The sequence below is a fragment of the Camelina sativa genome, chromosome 7 (genome assembly GCF_000633955.1).
Source record: "Camelina sativa cultivar DH55 chromosome 7, Cs, whole genome shotgun sequence".
NCBI classification, from domain to species: Eukaryota; Viridiplantae; Streptophyta; class Magnoliopsida; order Brassicales; family Brassicaceae; genus Camelina; species Camelina sativa.
This window is the reverse complement of record NC_025691.1, coordinates 15,102,447-15,128,443: the sequence shown is the minus strand read 5'-3', so window position 1 is coordinate 15,128,443 and position 25,997 is coordinate 15,102,447. Positions and strand designations below refer to the sequence as shown.

Genomic DNA, 25,997 nt, shown 5'->3' with positions numbered 1-25,997 from the left:
GACAAGAGCCGTAAAAGTCTGAAACACTACACTTCAAAAATGGCAGCCTCCTCCTCTACGCTGTCTACTTTCGTGCCTCCGCTGATGATGAAAGACGAAGACAAGCCAAGAAACTGGACCGATCTTCCGTCAGAATTGACGTCTTCGATCCTGCTCCGACTTGGTGCTATTGAGATACTTGAAAACGCTCAGAAGGTGTGCACATCGTGGCGACGCATCTGCAAACACTCTTCCATATTAACTTTGAAAGAATGTTTTCTCATTAATGAATCAAGATGTACATTAGTCACTTATATACAGTATGTAATAAGCTAAGTAAAAGGAAGCTTAGCTTACTGATATAATCATACATACATATCGTAATAGACCCCCCTCAAGCCAAATCATCCTATAAGAAGAAGCTTAATACCAATAAACGAGAGAGAATAGATTGCAAGGGTCCTGGATGTAAAGGTTTCGTCAAGATATCAACAAGTTGATTGACGGTAGAGACGTGTAAAACAGAGAGAAAGCCAGCCTTCACTTGATCTCTTGTAATATGGCAGTCGATCTCAACATGCTTAGTCCTCTCGTGAACAACTGGATTATTGGCAATGTGCATAGCAGATTTGTTATCACAAAACAATTTGGCCGGAGTATCCACCTGAATGTGTAGATCCTTCAATAGTTGATGTAGCCACAAAAGTTCTTTAGTTGCAACCGCCATGCTTCTATATTCTGCCTCAGTGCTACTGGAACTCGCCACATACTGTTTCTTGTATTTCCAACTGATCAAAGAAGAACCAAGAAACACGCAGACTCCAGAAACAGACCTTCTTGTGTCAGTACACATACCCCAGTCAGCATCAGCGAAACCATTGAGACAAATCTCTGTCTCCTTTGAGTAGAATAGTCCTTGGCCGAGATTACTCTTGAGATACTTTAGCAGTTGATGAGCCGCATGTAAATGCACATCAGTTGGACAAGAAATAAACTGGCTCAATCGATGTACCGCAAAAGTGATATCAGGACGAGTGATACACAAGTACAACAGGCGTCCAACCAATTCTCTATAGGGTTTGGCATCATCAAGTAAAGTCCCTGTTTCGTTATTCAGAGGTACCTTAGGATCCATAGGAACTGGTTTAGGTTTACAGCCTAGCAATCATGTATCTGCTAGTAAATCCAGACAATACTTCCTTTGACAGACTGAAATACCATCAGAATTTCGAGCTAGTGCATCCTTAATGTATCGAACAGCCTCATCACTATCACTGGCTATAAGTATATCATCAACATATACTAAGACAGCAGTATAAGAGGTACCTGTCACCTTCGTAAACAGTGTGTTATCAGCATAGGATTGTTCATAGCCTTCATCAGTCAAAGCCTTAGATAAACACTTGTACCACTGTCGGGAAGCTTCTTTCAAACCGTAGATAGACTTATGCAAGCGTAGAACCGGATTAGGAGGTAGAGTTGTACCCTCAGGCGGAGTATATCGGCAAGCTCATATAAATCTCTTCATCTAGATCACTGTGTAAGAAAGCATTCGTCACATCCATTTGGGTCAAGCTCCATCCCTTTTTAGCTGCCAATCCTAAAATCATCTTCACACTAGCAAGTTTAGCAACAGAAGAAAAAGTATCAAAGTAATCAACTCCTTCTTGTTGTGTGAATCCTTTAGCGACTAATCGAGCTTTATACCGTTCAATAGAACCGTCAACATTATATTTAATTGTGTAGACCCATTTACAACCAACCACATTTTTCCCTGGTGGCAATGATGTAACACTCCAAGTTCGTAAAGCCTCCATAGCATCAAGCTCCACGTTCATAGCCTTTGTCCACCACACAGATATTATGGCCTATCTAAAGTTTTTGGGTTCGGTTTCAATCGAAATAGAAAGGACATAAGCCTGATATGGAGGTTGTAAACGAGAGTAAGAGAGAACAGAGGAAAGATGATATGGTGTAGTGATCTGTTTTGGTGTAGGAATAGAAATTTGTGAATTGTTGTGCTGTATTAAAGAACAGTGATAATCAGAGAGATAACCTGGAGCCTTAGTTGAACGTTTGGGTCTCATAATGGGCAAGGAGATCACAGACGTCTCGACAGGTTGAGTCTCTGAACTAGAAGCACCAGAGCGTGTATTGCCAGATAATGTGGATGATGAGGATGACAATATGGTATATGTACGATATGATCATGCATGGGTGTAATAGCATCATCATATATGACAGGAGCAGGTAAAGGAAGAACACAATTATCAAAGAAATCCGTATGAGGAATAGTAGTCTTAAACGGAAAAATATGTTCATGAAAAATGACATTTCTAGAAATTGAAACTACATTTGTATCCAAATGAAGAACCTTGTAACCTTGATACCCAGATGCATAGCCTAAGAACACACATTGATCAGCCCTATGACTGAATTTATGCCTATCTTTCACTAAAGTTGACACATAACAAAGACAACCAAAATATTTTAGAAAAGAGTATTCAGGTTTCCTGTGTAAAAGCAACTCATAAGGTGTTTGATGATTTAAAACAGCAGAAGGTATCCTATTTATCAGAAAAGCTGCAGTGTAAACACAAGAACTCCAATAGAGCAAAGGAACATTGGACTGAAATAACAGAGATCTAGCGACATTTAACAAATATTGATGTTTTCTCTCAACAACAGAGTTCTGTTGAGGAGTATACGCACAAGAAAACTGATGAACCATGCCATGTTTATGTATTAAATCCTGAAAAGCTAATTCAGGGGCATTATCAGTTCGTATCGCTTTTATCTTGGACTTGTATTGAGTATGAACATGCGTAATAAAGTTTGTAAAAGACTTGGAAACACAACTTTTATTCCTCAACATATAAATCCAGGTTACACGAGTGCAATCATCAACTATTGTAAGAAAATATCTATAACCCTCAATAGATTTTATAGAAAACGGACCCCAAACATCTAGATGGACAAGATCAAATGGAGAGGAAGACCTATGATTATGAGACTCAAAAGATAAACGTTTCTGCTTAGCTAAAGGACATATGGGACAAACAGACCCATTATCGAAATTAGACTTGGACAATTGTAAAATACCAGATAAACTCTTTAACTTGTCAGAAGATGGGTGTCCAAGGAGTTGGTGCCAGAGAGTGCCATCAACTCGCAAGGATCCAGCAAAATGCGAAATGTCGGAAGATGCAGCAGGTTTGAAAATGTAAAGATTATGCAGAAGAACACCTCTACCAATCGTCAAGTCCTGAATAAACTCCTGTATATAACATGAATCAAAAAAGAAATGAGCAGACATGTTGTTTCTTTGCAAGAGAGAACTAACAGAAATGAGATTAAAATTAAAAGAAGGAACATGGAGAACATCATGCAGTATGAGGGAAGATGACAAATGCACAGTGCCACAATGTGCAATAGCCACCCTGGTGTCATCAGGTAGAGAGACTGTCACCCCTGAAACATCCATAGTCTCTTTGAACATGTTAAGATCCGAACAAACATGACTAGTAGCTCCAGTATCTATTATCCAACTACCATGAGGACGTTTAGTAGAAAGAGAAGATAAGCATTGATATTGAAAAGTGAGAGAATTATGTTCGAAACGAATGGAAGTAGAAGATAAAGTGTCAGGAAAAGTGATTGTACCCGAAGAAGACTCCTCAGCCATAATACCATGTGCAGTGATAGACGCATCAAATGAGGAAGGGGCCGGAGTCTCTAAAGACTTAATACGAACAAAGATTTGTTGAATCAAAGATTGTGCTTGTTCTGGAGTAATCTGACTAACATCAAGATTAACCACACTCGAAACAGGTGGAGGTAAGTATGGCATGCCCTCCACAGAAGAAGTAGAACCAGTGGTAACATTGTCAACGACATGAGAGTGTTGCTTAGGAGGAAACTTTCCTCTTGGTTGGAAGGGCTGAGAAGAATGACTCTATGGTCGCTGAGAAGTCTGATAAGTGCTCTTATAGCCATGTATATATCCTGGAGGATAACCATGAAGTTTATAACACTTCTGGACTACATGACCAGTCATGCCCATAGCCGGCCGTAAGCACAGGCTGATGAAGTAGTTGCTTGCGGCCCGATACTGATAAATAATTTTTCGGCCTTAAAATTAGCAAAATTTCTTATAGTGTAGTGGTAAGGAACTACAAAAATTTCTTGGAGGTCTCCGGTTCGACTCCATTTGCAGTCAGTTTTATTAATTTTGTTTGATTCATTAAAGATAATCGGCCACAAAAACTTTAGGGCTTGTGGCCCATATAATCTGTGCGACGGCTCTGGTCATGCCTCATGCCACAGTGAGTACATAGCGGTCACGAAGATCTTGGCCTAAAAGTATTATGAACCGCAGCATAAACTTCGTTATCAGGTTGACCAGCAAACAGATTATAAGAGACTTCCTCCATAGGTATACCAGCATGAGAAGCCTGAAAGATAGCACCATCATTCTTGGAAGTAGGCTTGATAGTAGTTGTTCTTTCATCCTGTGTCGCCATATGAAAAACTTCCTCAAGAGATGGGATAGGCTTCATCATTAGGATTTGTCGCCGAGAAGATGCATAAGACTCATTCAAACCCATAAGAAACTTAATAATTCGGCTTCTCTGCTGCAACTTCTCCCATAAGACAGATGGATTGCATTCACATCTCCCACAAGTGCAAACAGGAAGCTCGACATAGTTACAATATTCCTCCCAGAGTGTAACAAGCTCAGTGTAGTAAGCACTGATATCCATAGAGCCTTGTTGCAGATTGCTTAATCGCTGCTCAATCTCAAAGATGCGAGGAGCATCATCTTGCTCAAAACGAGAGATAATATTCTTCCACACACCCTCTGCAGTGGGAATGAAAAAGATACTCTGTCCAATCTTCTTGGATACAGAGTTCATCAACAAAGTAGACACCATGTCGTTACATCGCGACCAAGAACCAAAATCACGATGACCTTCAGGTGGTTTCAGAACTGTTCCATCAATGAAACCCAATTTGTTACGCACATTTAGTGCCATACGAACAGATCTACGCCAAGAGTGAAACTCGGAACCAGTACTCAGCCTATCAGAGACTAAAGCCATACTAGCATGATCCGTGCTATGAAGGAAATAGGGATTATCATATTGATCAGTGGAAGAGCGCGATGAAGTATCATTTGCCGCCATTGAAACAACAATCAAAGAGCAAATCACTCAATCACAAAGATTCCAAGAGAAGCGAACAAACAATACCTCAAGCAAGTACCCGAATCTCTCAATTGTAGAGCCAAAGCACAAGCAAAACCCAAATTGCGGAAGCTAAGATCTCAAGAACAGCTACGAACACAACATAAACGAAAGTGTAAACAAGATGATTGATCGATGTACTCATCGTGTTTATCAAATTCGAGCTAGATCTGAGCTGGATTGAAGATGGATTTAGCAAATCTGATTGATGAACCGTTGATGATGAACAATTCGATGAAGATTGAGAAGATAAAATTGAAGATCGGATGATAATCTCCAGATATTTTCGATCTTGAGTTTGTTAGAAGAGTGTTCTTGAGAAAAGAAAGAATGAGAAAAGAGAGTGTTTCAATGCTCTAATACCATATTAACTTTGAAAGAATGTTTTCTCATTAATGAATCAAGATGTACATTAATCACTTATATACAGTATGTGATAAGGTAAGTAAAAGGAAGCTTAGCTTACTGATATAATCATACATATATATGGTAATATTCCATGTGGCGGAAGATTGATATGCGAGACCTGGGAAATCGCGGACAGCACAACTTGATATTTGATGTCTTGTGCCGTCAGGCTGTTGATCTCAGCCAGGGCGGCTTGCTGGAGATCTACATTGAGAACTTCGCCACCGATTCTCTCCTAACCTACATCGCCTACAGGTTCTCTTCTCTCTGTCCCTTACACTCTGAAATATGCGCTAAGTTTAGAGAAATATATATGCCTTTTATTTGATTTCAGTGTATGTGAATAGTTAGACACAAAATGTCCTTTTTCTTACATTGTTCGAGTCTTGTTTTGTTACACTCTCTCTATCCCTTACACAAAACAATTACTCTTATCATAGTTTTTCTTAAAGCATCACTAGAGTTTCAGGTTTTTGAGCCGTATAATAGTCAGTCGTCCCAAACGCTCGTATAACACATCACTCTTTGCTCTTGTTATTTTACATGCTTTCTAAGTTGAATAGTACTTTGAGAATTTATAATCGTTATTGTTACTCTTAGTTAATGATTTAACTCGACACACAATTATTTGCAGATCAAGCAATCTGAGAAGTCTTGGACTTGGATTTCGAATGTACCATCACTATACATCTATATCGAACAAAGGACTTGTGAACGCAATCGAAAAACATCCATTGCTTGAAACCCTTGAGGTCTCACACCCAACGCTTAAACTGAATTTGAAAGCAATAGGCCACGCTTGCCCACAACTAAAGACATTGAAGCTAAACTCCTCAGGGTCAGATATTCTTGGGATATATGAGTTAAATTACGGGACCTTTGGCATCGACTGTGATGATGAGTATGATGCACTAGCCATCGCTGAAAGCATGCCGGAACTACGCCATCTCCAGCTTCTTGGGGACAGATTAACTGCCAGTGGCTTGAACGCCATTCTTGACGGTTGTCCTCACTTGGAACACCTTGATCTACGCATGTGTTTCAACATTAACATGGTCGGAAATCTTGAGAAGCAATGTTTGGAGAGGGTAAAAGAGTTCAGACGCCCGAATGACTCAACCGCTGATTACCCATTTGATATCATTTTTGTCAATTATGATTTAAATGAACACAGCATAGAGGTCTTATACGACTTCTGCCTATTTTGACTAGGTATTAGATCTCTTTCAACCCAAGTTGCTTTTGTTGGTCTTATCAACTTATGAACTTGTTCATGTTTCCTTTTTCTCTATGTTGGTACTGTATTTGGTTGTTTCAAATTCCTTGTTTTCTTAAACTTTTATACTCTGAGCGTGTGATTGTACCAACAAAAGTGTGACTATCCAACTTATGAACTCTTTCTTTTTCTCTACGTTCGTAATTGCAGTGTCCTTATTTAGAACTTATTTGAAGGCGTGTTAACTTCAGTGTTCGTTTTCAAATCGTGTGCAATAAAGCTTAGTATTTTGCATATCATTCATTATATTCAATTAAACTATTCATTTATATAAAGATATCATGAAATCCTCCTACTCTAATTTTTTTTCTTTTAATTTTTATTATACAATAAAATCCTTCCTTAGCTAACACCGTTGATCGTAGCCTGGGTGGTTTAAACCATATATATTGAGAACTTTGCCAACAATGATCTCCTCGACTACATTGCTGATTACCTATGTCTCTATCCCTTACGACTGTACATTTGAATTGTTTCATGGAAATCCATATATCCTGTTTTATTTAGAGAAATTGATGGCTTTAGACACAAAATGTGTTTGTATATCTTGAGTGAGAAAGAAATATCTGAAATGTGTTTGTTCATTTTCTCGTGATTAGGGCACATTTTGTTTACTTATAACTGTTGATTTTTGTTGATCTTGTATTATATAATCAAACTTCACTTTATCTTGTCCATTCCGTTTTTAAATAACTTCACTCTTACTCGAGCTTGTAACTTAACGCATATTTAGTAGGAGATTCTCACTAAGATTTTCATAAATAAAATAAAAAAAAAGAAAAGAATAAAAAAAGGATGAGAAAGAGGAAAAACCGTCTCTAGCAGAGCCGGTCCTATGTATTTAAGGCACTTCTAGTGGTGATTTGCATATGGTTGCTTTTAATCAAAAAATTAAAAATATTAAAAATGCATAACTAAAGAGAGAGATATTAAAGAACCGTTGCTTGTATAAATATTTTAGGAACTAAGAGAGAAACGTTTCTCTTTTATTCTCTCTTTTTATTGGTTAAATCTTTTTTATTAATAAAATATTAAATATTTAATTTTAAGACATTTAAATGATTTGCTCTTGAGTGGAGATGGTTTTAGAGGCCTAAAGCAATTTAAAACATGTGAATTTGATGTTTTAATAATTTCTAGTTAATATATTAAATTTAACTAAAATATTTCTTGTATTGCTATAGATATTAAAATATTATTTGATATACTTTTTAAAAAAATTAAATTTTTTTAGTTATTTCATAAAAACAAATAACATCAAAATCATAAAACTGAGAAAAATGGTAGTTACATGTTTGAAAGAGAAGAGGGCACTATAATTTATCATAAAAGTTGGCAATTTTTTTTTAAAAAAGATTCATGATAAGCATAAAAAATAAGGACTTAAGAGAAGAAAAAAAAACTTTCACAAAAACAAATACCAAGTATTTATAAAAGAAAAACAACAAATGGGATTTTCATCTTTTAAAATATATTGTTTTAGTTTTAGTTTTGTTATCTAATTTAAGTTTAAATAATAATTAGAGTGTAACCAATACAATTAAGCCATATGACTTCAAGAGTCTCTTATCTATGGGTTTTCAAACAACAAATACCAAGTATAGTTCTTTTATACCAACAAATACATATGACACTGTTTGAGTCTTGTTTTGTTTTACTCCGTTAGTTACTCTCATCATACGTAATTAATTACTTATCCTTTGTCATGGATAATGAAAATTTAGTAGTTTGGTTATTATAGCATATATAAATTAAATATTATCAGCTTATAGAAATCTTATCATACACTTGCTTAAAGCATCGCTAGAGTTTCATTTTTTAAGACCTGTGATTGCCATCCCAAACGCAATTCTCGTAACAAGCGTGTTCATTCATTGCTCTTCTAATTACAAGTTTATGAGTTCTAGCTTCTTAGTTTTGATTTAACTTGACACATATATTTGCAGATCAAGGAATCTGAGAAGCCTTGGACTTCGAATGTACTATTCACGTATGACAAAAAAAGGATTTGTGAAGGCAATCGCAAAACTTCCATTCCTTGAAACCTTGGAGCTCTCACACTCAGGGATAAGGGATTAGATTGGATTTAAAAGCCATAGGTCAGGGTTGTCAGGCTACATACCCTCTCACATCAAATGTGATGATGATGATTATGCCCTAGCAATCGCTGAAACCATGCCCGAACTACGCCACCTCCAGCTTCTTGGGGACAGATTAACTGACAATGGCTTGAACGCCATTCTTGACGGTTGTCCGCACTTGGTCGGAAATCTTGAGAAGCAATGTTTGGAGAGGGTAAAAGAGTTCAGACGCCCAAATGACTCAACAGCTGATTACCCATTTGATATCACTATTTTCAGTTATGATTCTGAATCAGATGACTCAAATCAGGTTCAGGCGACCAGTATCAGGACTAGGTATTGAATCTCTCAGAACACAAGTTGGTTTTGTTGGTCTTGTCAACTTATGAAACTCGATCATGTCCCCTCTTCTCTCTATCTTGGTATTTGGTACTTTCGAAGTCCTTATTTCATTTAAACTTTTAAGATTTGAGTGCGTAGTTATAAGTTGCGAAAACGATGCCATGGTGTTTTCTTAAGTGGGTACCTTAATGATGCTCGGCTGATTTTTTTTATGAGATTACGGCCGTGTTCTTTTAGTTGTCGCCGAGCGACACTCATAATAACATTAGTTTTCCTTTTTTTTAATAATCCAGCGACACATCTGCTACTAAAAAACGTAGAGTAGCGATGCAAGTGTCGCTAAAACGAGACCCCGAATAAAGTGGCGACTCTGAATAAAACCAGCAACATCAACTATTAAGAAATAAGAAGAAAAGCTATAACAATGGAAGAAGGGAGGAAAACCAGCGACAGTTAAAGAGAAAAACACCAGCGTTGTCCGTGTAATTTTCTGTGGCCGGAACATGTCGCGTGACAGAGAAAAGAACAGGGCTTACATCTATTTATTATACTTTATGGACTGAACAGATATCATAAATATGCTTCTAAGTTGATCAGTCATACTATGAATAATTTTGTTTTCCTAGTTTAAGGTTTAGCTAATTATTTGTCTAATCAAAGTAGTCTAAGAAGCCTTGGACTTCCAATGTTTCTCAAAAAACTTGTGATGAATGCAGTCGCAAAACTACTGGTGCTTAAGAGAGCTCATGGATATAGCTAAATTTTAAACTTATTGGCCAATTTTTTCCACGGCTAAATACAATGATGCTAAATTTCTTTGGTGACATGCGAAAACGTTAATGATGATCATGCACTATTTTTGGTGAAAGCATGCTTGAACGACGCCATCTCCAGCTTCTTGAGAACAAGACTAACGGAAAGTGGCTTAAACGCCATTCTTGATAACTATCCGACCTGGAACACTATGATAATTACGCAAGTGTTTCAACATTAACTTTTTCAGAGATCTAGAGAAACGATGTTTAAAGAGAATCAAAGATTCTAAACGCCCCCAAAACGACTCAACCGCTAGTTACCCATATGATATCAATTTTGTTAATTTTGATTCAGATGGTGACTTGGGAAAAATATACGGTGGTGATGACATATTGAGGTTGACTATGATTTCTAAGGTGCCAGTAACTATATTTGAGACTAGATTTGAATCTTTATGAACAATGCAGAAAACACGTTGTATATATATGATGGTCTTGCCAACTTATGAACTTGTTTCATGTCTTTTTTTGTCCTCTCTTATCCGTAGTTGTAGTGTCCATCTTTTGAACCTTTTTTAGTGCGTGTTGATTTCAGTATCCGTTTTGAGGTAATGTGCAAAAACATAGTTTCATATCATTCATTCAAATTAACTGTTTATTCTTTTATGGGCATCTCAATTCGAATATATCACATTCTAAATTAGAGTTGAAGATACAATGTTATTGGTTCTATGATTTTAATGGATTTGGAAATCGAAACAAAAATCATGTGTTATTCAATCATTGATTTTAAAATACGTATCAAAATAATGTGTTATTGGTTCTATGATTTACAAATACTTGTTGAAATCCCATATTATTCATTTAATGATTTGTTTTTGGATTTCAAAATCCACATTATGTTTTAAATGGATTTGAAAGTATAAAATAAAATGATTCAAATCTAAGGATAAAACATGTTATTTCAAAATTCAGGTGTTTTGATTTTTAGAATTTACAATTCTATATGGATTTAAAAATCACCTCTCCAATAACAGCCTAGTCTATATTTTAAGTTTCTCTAGGTTTGCGATATTTTTTCAAAAAATAAAATAAAATGATACATAATAGAAAAACTTTACTGTATAATGAAATTACTCTATCTTCTAGTATAAAATATAGAATCATACATTGGAGATGTGTCCACCTATATTATTTTTTCATTTTTTTATTTTATTAAATTTGACATATGTATAATCAGATAAAGCTATGCTATTTAGTCTTTTACTTAAATCGAATGGAGTGTAAGATATGTTTGGTCATGACAATATATAGGGTTGTGCACTAGACAGATCCTCTTGAATCTTAAGAGTTAAGATTACCTTTTACTCGACTCGATTTCTACGAGCTAGTATCCAGAAAATTAGATATCCTGGTGACTTGCTAGATATCCGATTTTTTATCTTTACAGGCACATTTAAAGATAATTCATAAATAAATTTATTTCCATATTCTTATCATAGCTCTATATTCGAGAAATTGGCTATCATCACGATAGAAGGTGGTTGATATTAGTTTTGGATTGACTATTGTCATACTTAGTATACTAGATTAGGACCCGCGGTACACCGCGTGACAAATTATTTATAACCAAAAAATTTAAATTATAAGTTATATTTGTTGGTTAAATATGTTCTAATTATATAATAATTGTTAATTTATGGTTTAAAGTTTAAATCATATAATACTGCAATATAATTTATTTTTTACATAATATTCATTAATCAATTTAATTAGATATGTCTATTATCGATAGTGTTAACAAAATAATGAAATGATGTTTTACCCGTTTAACACCAAATTAATGATATTTTAAATTTATATAAATATTGACAAAATCCGTCCCGCTATATAAATCCGTCCCGAGATATTTTAACTCGCACTATATAATCTTAATTTTTAATATTTATTGTTTTGTATTATAAATATTAGATTGAGTTGATATGTTATTTATTAAGGTTATAACCATTTACATTTTATAAGATTGACACATTTTATAAGATTGGCGCTTCTTATAAAATTGAAATATTTATAATACTTGCAATTCTTAAAGCGGTTGAGTATTTCTCATATCAGAAGTCAACCCACGTTTTGTGACATACCCTGTTATCTCAGGCCATTTAGGATTGCATGTAAATGTGATGAATAAATCAGGAAACCCATAGTGTTTACATATGGCCATGGCATCGTAATAGCTTTGAACCATATACCGTGGTCCACCAGTGAAAAAAGTGGGGATATTTATCTGGTTTCCTTGTTGACTCATAGTACTGGTTCCTGATTCAGCGGCTTGTTTGATGTTGTTGAAGTTCTCACAACGCTTCTTAGACTTGTTGAACTTTATATAATTCAGCCTGGTTGTTTCAATAGTTGTATATGCATCACACAGAAACTGTTGAAAGAGCCTCTTTGACTGTAGAAGAGTATGGGACTCGTTATCTCTTTCTTGAATCCTGAATGTAAACCACTGTCGCATACTAATACTCTTCCTTTTCTTTCCTGTGTTGTTAACTCCTTTAAAACATTTTTCGATCCCAGGCCTGAATCAATCTTCACCATAGCATAGAATTAGAGGATACTGCAGTGCCAAATAGGATATATGAACTTCACTAATCCTCTTTAGGTGGCCTGTAGACTTTTCTTCGATGATAATATCACGTGAAGGCATTTCTTTTTTAAAATCACCTGGTATAAGTGCTGCAACCTCAGAAACTGTAGGCATACTGTAAGTCCTTCCATCAACCCCAACTCGATCAGCAACTATTCTCATATGAAAAGGTTGATCTTGATCTGTTTGAAACCTATCTCTTGCAATCTGAAAGTTTTTGACATACAGATTGACATCGTTGAGCATTTTCATTAGCAATTCAATGATTTCCTTCTTCACCTTCGGTCTGCCTTTAGTGGTAGCTGTGCTTTTGCTCTTACTAAAAAAATGAAAGAATGAAATGGATTAGCTATATAAATTTTGTATATCACCATGGTTAATCTGAAGTTTTAAAGGTTACCTAATCACAGTAGATCTGTTCTCCACTTCATTCTCTGTGTCAACTATATATAGCTGGGAGTACTTAGCATAATCACCCAAATCAGGTTTTAAACTACCTATTCGGTGATAATTTCCACCTTGTAAACGAAACATATTAGGTCCGATGCCTTTTGGTATAGATCGATCAATCCTTCCTCCAAGAGAAGTCATAGCGAAGATCATATTATAAAGTCTAATGAGCTGTCTGAAATTTCTACTCAGTGCATCATCACCGGTCAACAGTTGTTTGAGAACCACCGGAGATTCTTTTAGTAGTGGCAATTTAACAGTCCCTTGGCCACAACATAGACTGAACGTTGGAGTTTTTGTACTTCTTTTTTTGTTTAATCGCTCATCAAACCACATCAATGCACCACAGTACTTGCACTTGTATGTAGGATCACCATGATCAAGATAACCTACAAAATAAGTTTTTAAAGTAACTAATATGTACCAAGTAGTTATTCACTTTCATCGCTCTCATTCATTGTTATTAGTTTCTGATATACTACCTTCTTTCGTTTATGTTCTCGCTAATCCTTTGCCTTTTTTTTTTGCAGCGCTAGAGTCAGTTTTGTTCTGAAGTGTGATCCGGTGAACATCACCAGTTACGCGTTCATGGTTTGGTAGGTCATTATCCATGTCTTCATCAGAGCTACTATAGTAGTAGCTTTGTTCATCAGTATCCTCGTCATCAAAGTAGTCATTATAGTTATCTTCTCCATCCCAGTCATTTTCACTGCTAGTATTAGAGTAGTTATCTCCAGTTGCTGCATTTGGTTGACCTATTATATGAAGACAATCAAATGAACTTACATGCATTAAGTTCAGTTTTTTTCCTATTTATTTTTAAATGAAAAACATACCTGGTGAAGGATTAGAGCATGAAGCATAGCAGAATTCTGAGTCCAAATTCTTCCTTGGCATATGTTTGAATTTATCTAGAGAGAATGATGGTTGTGGTACTTCACCATACTTAATAGAATCTTTATATTGGATACCTGATAAATACTGTGTATTTAGTTGGCTATAATTTGCTTAACATATGTTACTTAAAACCTTATATATACGAAAACTTACCATTTGAACTAATTGGCAAATGATTGTTGATGTAAATACTGGGTGCAGGATTTCTACGTTCAAATGATGGCATATTGGTGATGTCCTTCATCACAGAATCCCTATAGTTTGTATTATTTGTGATGGTTGACATTGGAGTGTCACCTGAAATTTCGACCAGGAAATAGCAAGGATATGATTTATGTTCAATGAAATTTCGATCAATCAACACATTTTTTTTTTTAAGATGAAAACTAACTACTGTTCTTGACTTCTTGTTGTTTTGCAGTAGCAGTACATTGATGTGTGGTTGGTGTTATGACATTTGGATCAAACGGTTCCGGCAAGTTGGTAATATCTTTCAATACTCTATTGAAAACTGTAGTAATTGGGGTCAAGCCATTTAGATTTGGTCCAACAGACGTTTGGTAGGAACTTGTTTGATATCCTAATGATTCTACACGACTTCTCTTGGTAGATTGATTTGAATTATCTTCCTCTGAAGTGGTTAAATCGAATTTCTTCTTCATTCTGAATATCAAATTTTTAGAGGATGTAGTTACTTTTTTTTCACAATATATTATGGGATGAAGAGTCTTCTTGAGAAAATGATGATCAATTAATGAATAGTAGCGGTAAAACTTTGGCAGATATTTCGGTAGTTTAAACAGTAAACTATTGTTAATATGATCAATTATAGATTTTGTAGAGCAGAGAATCTGTCTATGATTTCCTGATTATGGGTGTAAGTGAATCAGAGTAAGATATATTTTCCAATATCTAGATTAGCTATTATTATGGATTTTACACTACAACGAATCAATCTCTATTATTGTTGTTATGGGTGTAAGTCATTGAGGAATTAGAGAAAGTTATTAATGTAATAGGCTAAAGTTATGGATTTGACAGAGTAAACTGAGGCTATAAGTCTATATATCATATTTTTCATAATATCCACTTAATATGATTTCATCTTATATTGATATAAGAAACATGTAGTTATATGGGTTCGTATTAATGGTGACTGTATTCAATACTTTTTAACGTTGACTAACTTAATCCCATAAACATTGTTCCTATATTGTGTAGACGCTTAAATTTTGGTAATATAGATACATATTAATATATTCACTGATATTAGAATGGAACATAATATGACAATGTGTGTTTTTTTTTTTTTTTTAATAAGCAGTGGATATGTGCGTTAATTTGGTGGATTTTCAAAGTGTTCTATAGTAGTCTTGGTAATCACGTGTCAGGTTTGTGTAATTATCCTGTATCCATATTTTAGATTTTCGGTTTCTGTTCTAATATTTGCATCAGTTTACAAATATATAGATGACAGCTAAACCAAATTTACTCTATATGATTTATCTATGTTTAGTGATTTATGTTTTTAACAGTGAGTAAACAATAACCTTGTTTTAACTTTAGTATATTGAATAGAAAAACATATATAAAATGATAGTGATTAATTTATTATTAAATTGAAAATGGCTTATAGAGGGAGCCTTATTAGAAATTTAGAGGAAAACGCGGTGTAACTCATTAGGAAAGAAAAGTGGAGAAAACATAAATCACCATCGGGACAACTTGTTGGTCTTACTTCTTTTAAACCTTGATTTGAACCCCCTTGATGTCAACCACCTTTCCAACATTAGTATCTTTTATCTTGCAAATAGGGGTCTCCATAGTCTTAGAAGCCTCAATACCCTCTTCCATTTCCTTCTCTCCATACTCAAGTGTTGACACCTTTAAATCAAACTTCTTGATTGGGCCTCCTACTCCATTGGATTCAGCACACACCTTCTTTGAAGAGGATGATTGTCCAGGTGTATCAGAATTGGATGCGTAGACACGTTTAGAGGAGGGAGTAGTTGATTCAGAAGTCTCCTGACTATAAGTCAAAGCAAGGTGTGCCTAGCCACATTTATGTGAGAAAGACTTAGTATTTTTGCTTGTAAGACAAATGGGTCACTTTAGGTAATTAAATCTGCATAATACTTTTACCTGATCGCCGGAGACAATTGAAGATGGGTTCACAATTTCATTTGATTCCTCAGTGATTTGCTCGGCTAAAAGTCCGTCTTTGGAAAAGATTTTGGTTACCCTGTAGGAATCCTTTCCATCCCAAATGTTTTCTCGTTCCACACAAACCAGGAACACAAATGTTTTCCCAATGACGTTCTTGATAGCGTCAGGCAAATCTTCAGGATTTGTGAGCTTAAAGCGAGAATCACATAGCATTTAATTAAAAAGTAGTGTTAACTGAATGTTTATAGATCTATGAACACGTTGATTACCTCATCCAATGAACCACCAAGAATAGCAGCTGCAGATTCTCCAATAACCTCAGAAGCAATGCTGTCAAATAATAGGAATTTGGACTCTCCAGTATTGTCCATGACTTTAACGTAAATCATGTATCTGCAATGCCATTCACAGAAGGAATTGTAGACTAAAATCTAGAAAGTTTAAATATATTTTAACGGTTTATCTGTTTGCAATCTTACCTTGCAATGACATTGGTCACAGGTGACCTGCAAACATCATACCAAAACTTTGGTTTTTGTGGCTTACTCTCAAATTGGTAAAATCCAGTGCGTATATGGGTCACTTTTTTATTGCAGGCACGACAACTAAAATAATACCAAGCCCAGTCGGTATCAATTGCGTAGATGGTGCTCATTACTCTTACTTTCCCGACCTGAAATTAGTGATATAGCATTCAAATACCATTCCTTAGGTCGGTCGTTTGATTCATATGTAAATGATATTTTCTAGAAAGAATATATATACCAACCTCAACTGAATCGATAAGTTCCCCAATGGTTTTCCTTGAATACTGACTGGTGTCTTCTGATGTGACAGCCACAATCTGCAACTTTGGGACAGATTCACGGAAAGCGAGAGACAGACCATCATTTGGAAGGCTGTATGATATAAGATGCAAAGTGTTATATAGGTCGGTAAAAGTTTTATCATATATCAGTTTTATTCTTATGATAGAAGTACATACGATTTGATGAAATTATCAACTTCTATCCAAGCAGGGTTGATATGCACTTGTGATGCATCATAGGAATTAGATAGGTATCTACTACCTGTTACATCTTTGTTCTTAATATTTGATATAAAGACAAATATATTTTCATATATATTTGTTTTATTTAGGAAGATGCAAGCCGAATATTACCTTTGTATGTTTTCACTTTAACAAACCGGAGGATGCAAACCACAATGACACCATTTGATGCCTGGCAGCCTCCAAAAACTTTGTCAGCGAATGAGCCCCACAAGGTACACGATAGCCTCTCGTCCCTGTCAATAAAAATCAGCTTTTAGTTCATGTTTTTTTGAATAGAGGCTTAGAATTAGGCAGATTAATGTAACCTTTCGTCCCGCATCTCAAACACGAGTTTATGCGTTGGCTTGTTGTTAACTTCAACTGTCTCCATATCACCAATGTTCACCACTTGACCGATCACGTCTGATAATGTTGTATCACAAATAGAAACCATAAGAGGACTTTAATGTTTTGAAATCATAGATACTTTAAGAATATAATAAGAAAAAAACAATGAAATTCACCAATCAACATGTTAGTGTTAAGGTCTGGATCCTCAACTCTTGCAAACTTTGTCAAGCTTAGGAAGTTTGAGTCAGACTTAGGATCACTAACAACAACATAGGTCTCGTTGACAAAACTGAGTTTGTACAAATGAGTGGTAGGAAGAAACTGACCAACCGCATGAGTGATTGAGAAGGTCTCGATGAACCTCCATGAGCCAATGGTCAGGTGGTTGACGTAACAGTTGACCAAGTCTTTTTTCACGGACTCGTGTATTTTCATTCCCTATAATATAGAATATAAAGTAGTGAGGGCAGAGAAAGTTATGAAAAGAATAGACTAAATGAAAATGATACTCACAGTCTCGTCAGCCAAAATGAGTTCAAGTGTTTCTCCTGTGGCAGCTGTATACTGGCGCCAATTATGAAGGACTTTGACCTGGATTCTCCATGCAGTCTTGTACGGACGAATGTCGCGGAGGAAAGCAAAAGAAGCCGCCATTGTTTTAGGTATGAATTTATTTAGCTTTTTTTGTTTGATTCGATGATTGGTGAGACTGTGTTTATATAGTCTGCAATTGGGGATTATTATAATTGCGTATAAAGAAGGCTGAATATACGGGTTTGTCTATCATTGGGAAGTTTAGATTTTTTTGGTGATAGAATTAAGCGATATGATTGAAGATTGATATGAAAATAATATAGATTGATATAGATTGGTTGTTGAATTTGCAGGAAATTAGGCGTTGAAGTCGAAGGGAGTTAAGAGATAATATAGTTTCCATCTTTTCGGCCAGCAGCTTATTAATTTTCTTATTAATTTTTATTTTTTTATTTATATTAATTAGAATGGCATTCTCTGTAAATACCTTTGAACTCCAAGGCTTCTACTCAAAAATGCTGTGAAATTAATAATATAGTTGCATTATGTGATGATTAAGCCTTCTTTTAGTTTAAGGGTTCGTCCTCTTCTCGGGATTAAATTCTCTATTTAGTAGATTTTCATTTGGTTTTGTTTTATGTCTTTGGAATTTTTTTTCAGCCGCTATAAACCGCCGCAATGTTTGCATCCACCAGACCGAAGTGAATAGTTTCTTGCTCGGAGTTGTGGAAGACGCTAGATCTGGAGGTGAGGTGTTAGATTCCAGTGGGTTAGATTGCTAGGTACGGGATCTAACTCCGGTAGAGCCGGTCGTTGGGGATTTGAGCAGTCCAGGAGCCTTACAGTGGGATTGGTGGATCAACGAAAAGGAGTCGGACATGAAAACTAAACACTTTGTTGAAGGCTATGATCCGTTGGTGTTGCCACAAAGCCATGGGGGCTTGTGTTTGCTTGTACTACTGTTCAAGTTCTTGCTTCAGGTCGTCAACAGGTTTCCAATCTTTTCTACCGGTAACAGCAAAATTTTTCCGTTGCTCCATTTTGTAACTGTTTATTTCGTATGTGAAATCCAAGGTACTGCCCAATTTTATTGGGAGACCCATTTCAATATAAAATATCTATATTTAAAATATATATATAAAAAAAAAAAAACTACGTAAACCTAATTTCTCAACTAGAGACGGATGCCGAAAGGTTCCGAAACACAACACTACACTTCTTATTTCACTGATTTGAAAAACCTATTTTCTCCATCCTTAAAAAAAAATGTCTTCCTCCTTCTCCACGCCGTTGTCTATTTTTAAGCGTCCGCTGAAGAAAGAAGAGCCAAGAAACTGGGCAGAGCTTCCTTCGGAGTTGATTTCATCTATCCTGCTCCGTCTAAGCGTGGCTGAGATACTGGACAACGCTCAGAAAGTGTGCAGACCGTGGCGACAGGTCTGTAAAGACCCTTACATGTGGCATAAAATCGACATGACAAACCATGGAAACCATGTAAATCTCGACTTACCTACCATTTGCCGTCACGCCGATGATCCCAGCCAGGGTGGTTTGGTCGAAATCAACACTGGGACCTTCAATGTTCTCCTATGCTACATCACCGCCGTTAGGTTACCTATCTTTTGTTTTTTTCCCTTTTACTGGATCTGCTATGGATAATGTTTTTACGAGTCAAAAAAAATTTCGATTATATTTTAAAGTGAACTGATATGACGCTGTTATAATAGTCCTAAGTTCTCACATTGTTCATGGCTTCCTCATGGCGTAAAATCGAAACTAGGAAGCTAAAAAACAATGGAAAACTCATGTGCCGTCACGCCGTTGATCGCAGCCAAGGTGGTTTGGTCGAAATCTACACTGGGAACTTCGTCGACGATGATCTCCTCGGCTACATCGCCCATAGGTACCTATCTTCTCTCTATCCCTTACAACTCTCAAACTCCACTTATGATGCTTTTTTTTTTTTTCCTTTACTAGATATATCCTTTCAATGTTTGAAGAGTCAAAAAGATTTCATTTTTATTTTGCAAGTGACTTGATATATATATGACGCTGTCTTAATAGTCTTTAATTAGTTCTCACATTTTTCAATCGAGTCTTCTTTTGTTTCACACCGTTACTGTCATACTTAATTAATAACTTGTCCTTTTTCATGGTTAATGAAAACAAGAAGTTAGGTTTTAGCATTCAAATATTTATCCGCTTATGTGGTAAGTCTTATTATAGACTTGCTTAAAGCTTCATTAGATTTTGATGTTTTGAGTCATGTACTGAGCCCAGATACTGCGTCTTGATACTGTATCTAGATATTGCGTCTAATTCACCAAATGAATAGGGCTCTAGTCGATCTTCCCAATCAAAAAAACAAACGTATTTCTTTGCCCTTCTTAAATTTACATGCTTCTGAGATGATTAGTAGTATGATAAAATTTCTAATTAATTATTGTTCTTCTTCTTAGTTTATGTTTTAATTCGACACACAATTATTTGCAGATCAAGGAATCTGAGAAGTCTTGGACTAGGAATGACCTGTCAACGTAGTACGACAAGCACAGGAATTGTGAACGCAGTGGCAAAACTTCCATTGCTTGAAACCATTGAGGTCTCAGCACGCTTATGTTTAATACTGGATTTGAAAGCTATAGGCCACGCTTGCCCACAGCTAAAGACATTGAAAATAAACAACAGACGTTACGAGCCCGTTGGCGTGCACGCTCTACGCCACCTCCAGAATCTTAGTAAGAGAGTAAATGATTACCCATTTCATATGACTTTTGTCGATTCTGACTGAGACGATGACTTGAACAATATATACAGCGGTAGTCGGTGACGACATTAATTTTTGAATATGATTTCCGACATTAATTTTCGAATATGATTTCTCAAGGTGCTATCTCGGACTAGGTATTGAGTCTCTCTGAACACAAGTTGATCATATCCCCTCTTCTCTCTATCTTGGTATTTGGTATAGTTTCAAAACGATGGTTTTTTCTTAAGTGGGTACGTTAATGACGCTCGGCTGATATTTATTATGAGATTACATCAATTATATATTATACTTTATATGAACGAAAAAATATCATAAATATGCTTCTAATTTGATCAGTCATACTATGAAGAAATTTGTCTAATCAAAGTAGTCTAAGAAGCCTTAGACTTCCAATGTTTCTCAAAAAACTTGTGATGAATGCAGTCGCAAAACTACTGGTGCTTAAGAGAGCTCTAGGTCTCACACTGATGGATATAGCTAAATTTTAAACTTATAGGCCATTTTTGTCCACAGCTAAATACAATGATGCTAAATTTCTTTGGTGATGACATTCGTTCCGGCGAAAAGGTTAATGATGATCATCCACTAGTTTTGGTGAAAGCATGCTTGAACGACGCCATATCCAGCTTCTTGAGAACAAGACTAACGGAAAGTGGCTAAACGCCATTCTTGATAACTATCCGACCTGGAACACTATGATTTACGTAAGTGTTTCAACATTAACTTTTTCAGAGATCTAGAGAAATGATGTTTCAAGAAAATCAAAGATTCTAAACGCCCCCAAAACGACTCAACCGCTGGTTACCCAAATTATATCAATTTTGTTAATTTTTCTTCTTACCAGTGGTGGATCCAACAAATCTTTTGAGAGGATGCAAAAAAAAACGAACCTGTTCAGTTGGGGAATTGAACTCTTTAACTCAAATAATAGGTGGTGCATCATACACCACTAGGCTACTTACATCACTAATGAGTATGCATAACTAAACATTTTATAATTTTATCTGGTGCACTTGCACCTCTTCTAATGAACGTGGATCCGCCCCTGATTCAAACCATGACTTGGGAAATATATATAGTGGTGATGACATATTGAGGTTGAATATGATTTCTAAGGTGCCAGTAACTATATTTCAGACTAGTTTTGAATCTTTATGAACAATGCAGAAAACACGTTGTATATATCTGATGGTCTTGCCAACTTATGAACTTGTTTCATGTCTTCTTTTTTCTCTTATTTGTAGTTGTAGTGTTCTTCTTTTGAACCTTTTTTCTAGTGCGTGTTGATTTCAGTATGCGTTTTGATTTCAGTATACGTTTTGACATATCTAAAATCGAATAAAGCTATTTAGTCTTTTACTTAAATTGAATGGAGCGTAAGATATGTATGTTCATGACAATATCTAGGGTTGTGCACTAGACGAATCCTCTTGAATTTTAAGATGATCTTTCATTCGACTTGATCTTTACGGTATCCAAAAAGTTAGATACCCTGTTAAAATAGATGAGTTGCTAGATATCAGATCATTTATCTTTACCCGCACATTTAATGATAATTTATGCATGAATTTGTTTCCATATCCTTACCACAGCTCTATATTCGAGACATTGGCCCTCGTCATTATAGAAGGTGGTTGATGTTAATTTCGGACTGGCCGTGGGAATCCTTAGTATATTTCATCTGCATGTGATTCACGAGAAGAGTTCTTTTTGCTTCTTGAATCTAGTGTGTTGTGTAAGAGTTAAGTTTTGTTGTCTTTGTCTTTAGTTTACGAGTCCGTCTTCTCCTCGGGTTTAAATTTTCTGCGTAGTAGTTTTTTTCACTTTGTTTCGTTTTATGTTCTTTTCGTTGGCGAATTTAATAGTTTTTCTATTTTGAGCATTATATTTCAGGAATATCTTTGTTTTTTGCTGGCTTAAATTGTATTTCAGAATATAACTTTCCGAATTTAATTAATATTATCAGCTCACAAAAAAAATTATTCATACATAGAACATAGAGTTTCAAAAATATATAATTACAAATTTTATAACTAAAATCTTATAATTTGATGTTCTAAAATCATTCTTAAACACTTTTTAGTATATATTAATAATTTATTAATAATTAATATTATAAAACATTTAGAAACGGATTAAATGCCGATGATAAATTGGATAACAAATCAATTATTGCAAAAATAGGATCCAAAATAATACCTTTCACCCTATTTTTATTCGCAGATAACGAAATTGTAATACTCTCTTTATCCAAACCCTATACGTGTCGAATACTCGAGTTGAATATGAGTAGCATATATGAAGGAATAAGGAATATCAGTATCAGTGGTGTGGTGCCAAGTGTATTTTTGCCTCACACTATCAAAGCAAATATAATTAGCGCGTGTTTATTTTTCACTACATGTGCGTGTGGCCTTGCTTGAGTCTTCCTTCACCTACCAAGTAACTTATACGTGGCATGAACTGTACCGCATACACATAATACAACGTAAACCTAAATTTTATATTAGACATTGAAGTGGAAAGGTTCCAAAACACAACACTCTCATTTGACAACCCTATTTTCTCTATCCTTAAAAAAATGTTTTCCGCTTCCGCCACGCCGTTGTCTATTTTTGGACGTCCGTTGAAAAAAGCAGAGCCAAGCAACTGGGCAGTAAAGATACATTATATTGACAGAATTGTAAGACTGATAACAAGGCGTAAAGAAGCAACTATTGAAACAGAAAAGAGAAAATCACAATGACAGAATCCTCTTTAAGGACAATGAAATTGCCAAAGATTATGCTACAACATAAAAGTTTGAAGATCATCAAGTGCAAGAATAGAGAAAGCTTGAGTTCTATAACTCAGTAACAAAGGGAGAGATTGAAGATATATTGGTGTTGTTACTAGTTATACAACACAAGAGAGATGATCAAGAAGCAATGAGTAAACCTGATACAACCAAGAGTACAGACACAGATTCATTGAACGTTGCAGTGAACAAGTCTGATACAAACACATGTTCAGACATAGAAGCAGTGAACAAGATGGAGCATGTGTAACCAGCTACAGACACAGACGCAATGATTCCTCATGAAGAGAATCAGAGAATACTAGCTCAGCCAAGACAGCTCAATGTGAAGTCACATGGAATGAAGTGACATGCTGAACCTTGGAGTCTTATCGAGAAGATCCAAGAAGTGAGAGCTCAACCAGTCATGCTTTAAGCTCATGAGAACAAGTCTTTCATTAGCAGCTGCGTAAACCTGAAAAGCACAACAGAGCAGAAATAGGTTTTAGCAGTTGAGTATACTTGAAGTGCAACAGAGCTGAAAATAGAGCATACAACTTGTAGTGGCTGTGTAGTGCAACAGAGCTGGAAACAAGGTAAACCTCGTGAAGAGGTTGTGTAGTGCAACAGAGCGGTAAAGCGTCAAGTTGTAGCACATAGTGGAACGACTGTGTCAGAAAAGCATGTTTGTGTTAGGTGCGACAGGAACAAAAGTATGGGTCAAGTTGACAAAAAGAGAACAAGCTTTTACCCAGAAGAAAAGAGGAAGAAGCTTGTGGAACCTAGGGTTTGTGGAGAACTCTAAGAAGTATAAAAGGAAGAGGTGGTAACAAGAAGCAGCTGACGCACCCTAGACCTAAAATTGAGAGAAGCACATGTTGTGTGTGGTGTTGTCCCACCAGTAAGATAGAGAATTTGCTGGTGGTTTTTGTAGAGGTTCACATTCGTCGGAAAAGACAAAGAGTGGTGGTTCCTTTAGTTCATGTAGATTAGAGTGGTAGGCACAAGTGTGTGCTAGATACCATTGGCAAATGTGACTTTTGCGTTCTAATTCTAGTGAATGATTCTGGACTTGGTCCCGGGGATGTAGGTTATCCGAATCCCGTTAACAAATCTCTTGTGTCGTCTCTTCACTATCCTTTTATCTCTCTGTTAAGCATCGCACATACAGATCTGTCATACAAATCTGTAGATCTAGCACGCATCTCATTCTTTCAATTGGTATCAGAGCAGGAAACCGATTTGAGGTTATACTGTCTCTAACAGGTTAGATCCTAAGATGTGTCTAGATGAGGAAGAAGAGCTATGATATTATTTGAAGAAAATCAAGTGATGGGTTCTCTCCAGGTTGGTGAAAATGAAGAACAAAGAGAAAGAGAGAAAGATGATGACGGCGGATCTGTTTTCAAACTTCCCGGATTTTGTTTGTACAGTTCATCGGGATTTTCAGTGTCGTCTTCAAGATGTCTTGGTTCTCATGTCGTGAGATATTGTAGTCGAAGAAAGGAGAAAGGTTTTCTTACATGGGTATTTTGTGTTATTAGTCGGCCTTCATCTAAATTCGTAAATCAGGCCCAATAAAAGCCCACAAGGAGTTGCTTTAAGGTGTTGGGCATGTGAGGGTTCTTGCCACGTGTGGATCGGGTTTTAAAGAAAATCAACAAGTCAACGAGAATCTTCAGCTCCAGGTATTTTCTCTTAAAGCTTCTGGATTTGGTTTGGAAGATTAGCGTTCAAGTTTTGCGATTGTCTTCATCACTGCTTTTGAAGTTTATGTTTTGACGCCGGACAAGCTGTGAGCCGTTGTGAATTGTTCCTTGAACATTTCATAAAATTCACTGGAGATTATGGTAACAGTATGAAATATATATCGTGGATTTGAGGTGGAACTACATCATTTTTAAAATTATAAAGAGAGTTGGAGACTAAGAAGATGTCACCAGATGTTCATAGTTGATAATCCAAATCTGGGGTGAGTCCTTGTCCTGTGTCTCTAACAGTAAAGAGAGTGACGAAGTGTTGTGGTTTACATCTGATTTTGAGTAAGAGAAGAAGACGTTCATCTCTCCGCCGCTGAGGATTCAATGGTTGTTTGATTGGTTCTTTGCAATCACAAGTGTTACTTGTGTTGGGACTTTAGAGAAAGAGTTAATAACACCCCTAGTTATTTTCTCCAGTTTGAAAAGAAAGGAAGTGATTCTCGGCAAAGAATTATGATCTCTGAATTTGGGTTCTATGGAAGTGAAGAAGAGCTTGTGTGAGGAATGGAGTTTGATCCTCACTAAT

At 35.9% G+C, this 25,997-nt stretch overlaps 1 protein-coding gene and 1 long non-coding RNA gene across 2 annotated transcripts; both read left to right on the top strand.

Annotated features, from left to right (window-relative positions):
- On the top strand, positions 40-9,333 carry LOC104704643 (putative F-box protein At4g05475). Its single transcript, XM_010420694.1, has 5 exons — positions 40-230; positions 5,721-5,888; positions 6,268-6,814; positions 8,856-8,899; positions 9,003-9,333. Exons 1-5 carry the CDS (start codon positions 40-42, stop codon positions 9,331-9,333), a joined length of 1,281 nt encoding a protein of 426 aa, XP_010418996.1.
- On the top strand, positions 16,903-18,574 carry LOC109125523. The gene is made up of 6 exons (XR_002032571.1): positions 16,903-16,959; positions 17,109-17,182; positions 17,267-17,306; positions 17,388-17,513; positions 18,189-18,293; positions 18,519-18,574. It is a non-coding gene; the product is annotated as an uncharacterized LOC109125523 (long non-coding RNA).

Bases quoted from the DNA above. Each gene is read 5' to 3' on its own strand.
- LOC104704643 (XM_010420694.1), top strand. From the start codon at position 40: ATGGCAGCCTCCTCCTCTACGCTGTCTACTTTCGTGCCTCCGCTGATG. The intron at 5,889-6,267 runs GTTCTCTTCTCT...AATTATTTGCAG, and splicing joins CTAACCTACATCGCCTACAG to ATCAAGCAATCTGAGAAGTC. The intron at 6,815-8,855 runs GTCTTATACGAC...ATATATTTGCAG, and splicing joins TAAATGAACACAGCATAGAG to ATCAAGGAATCTGAGAAGCC.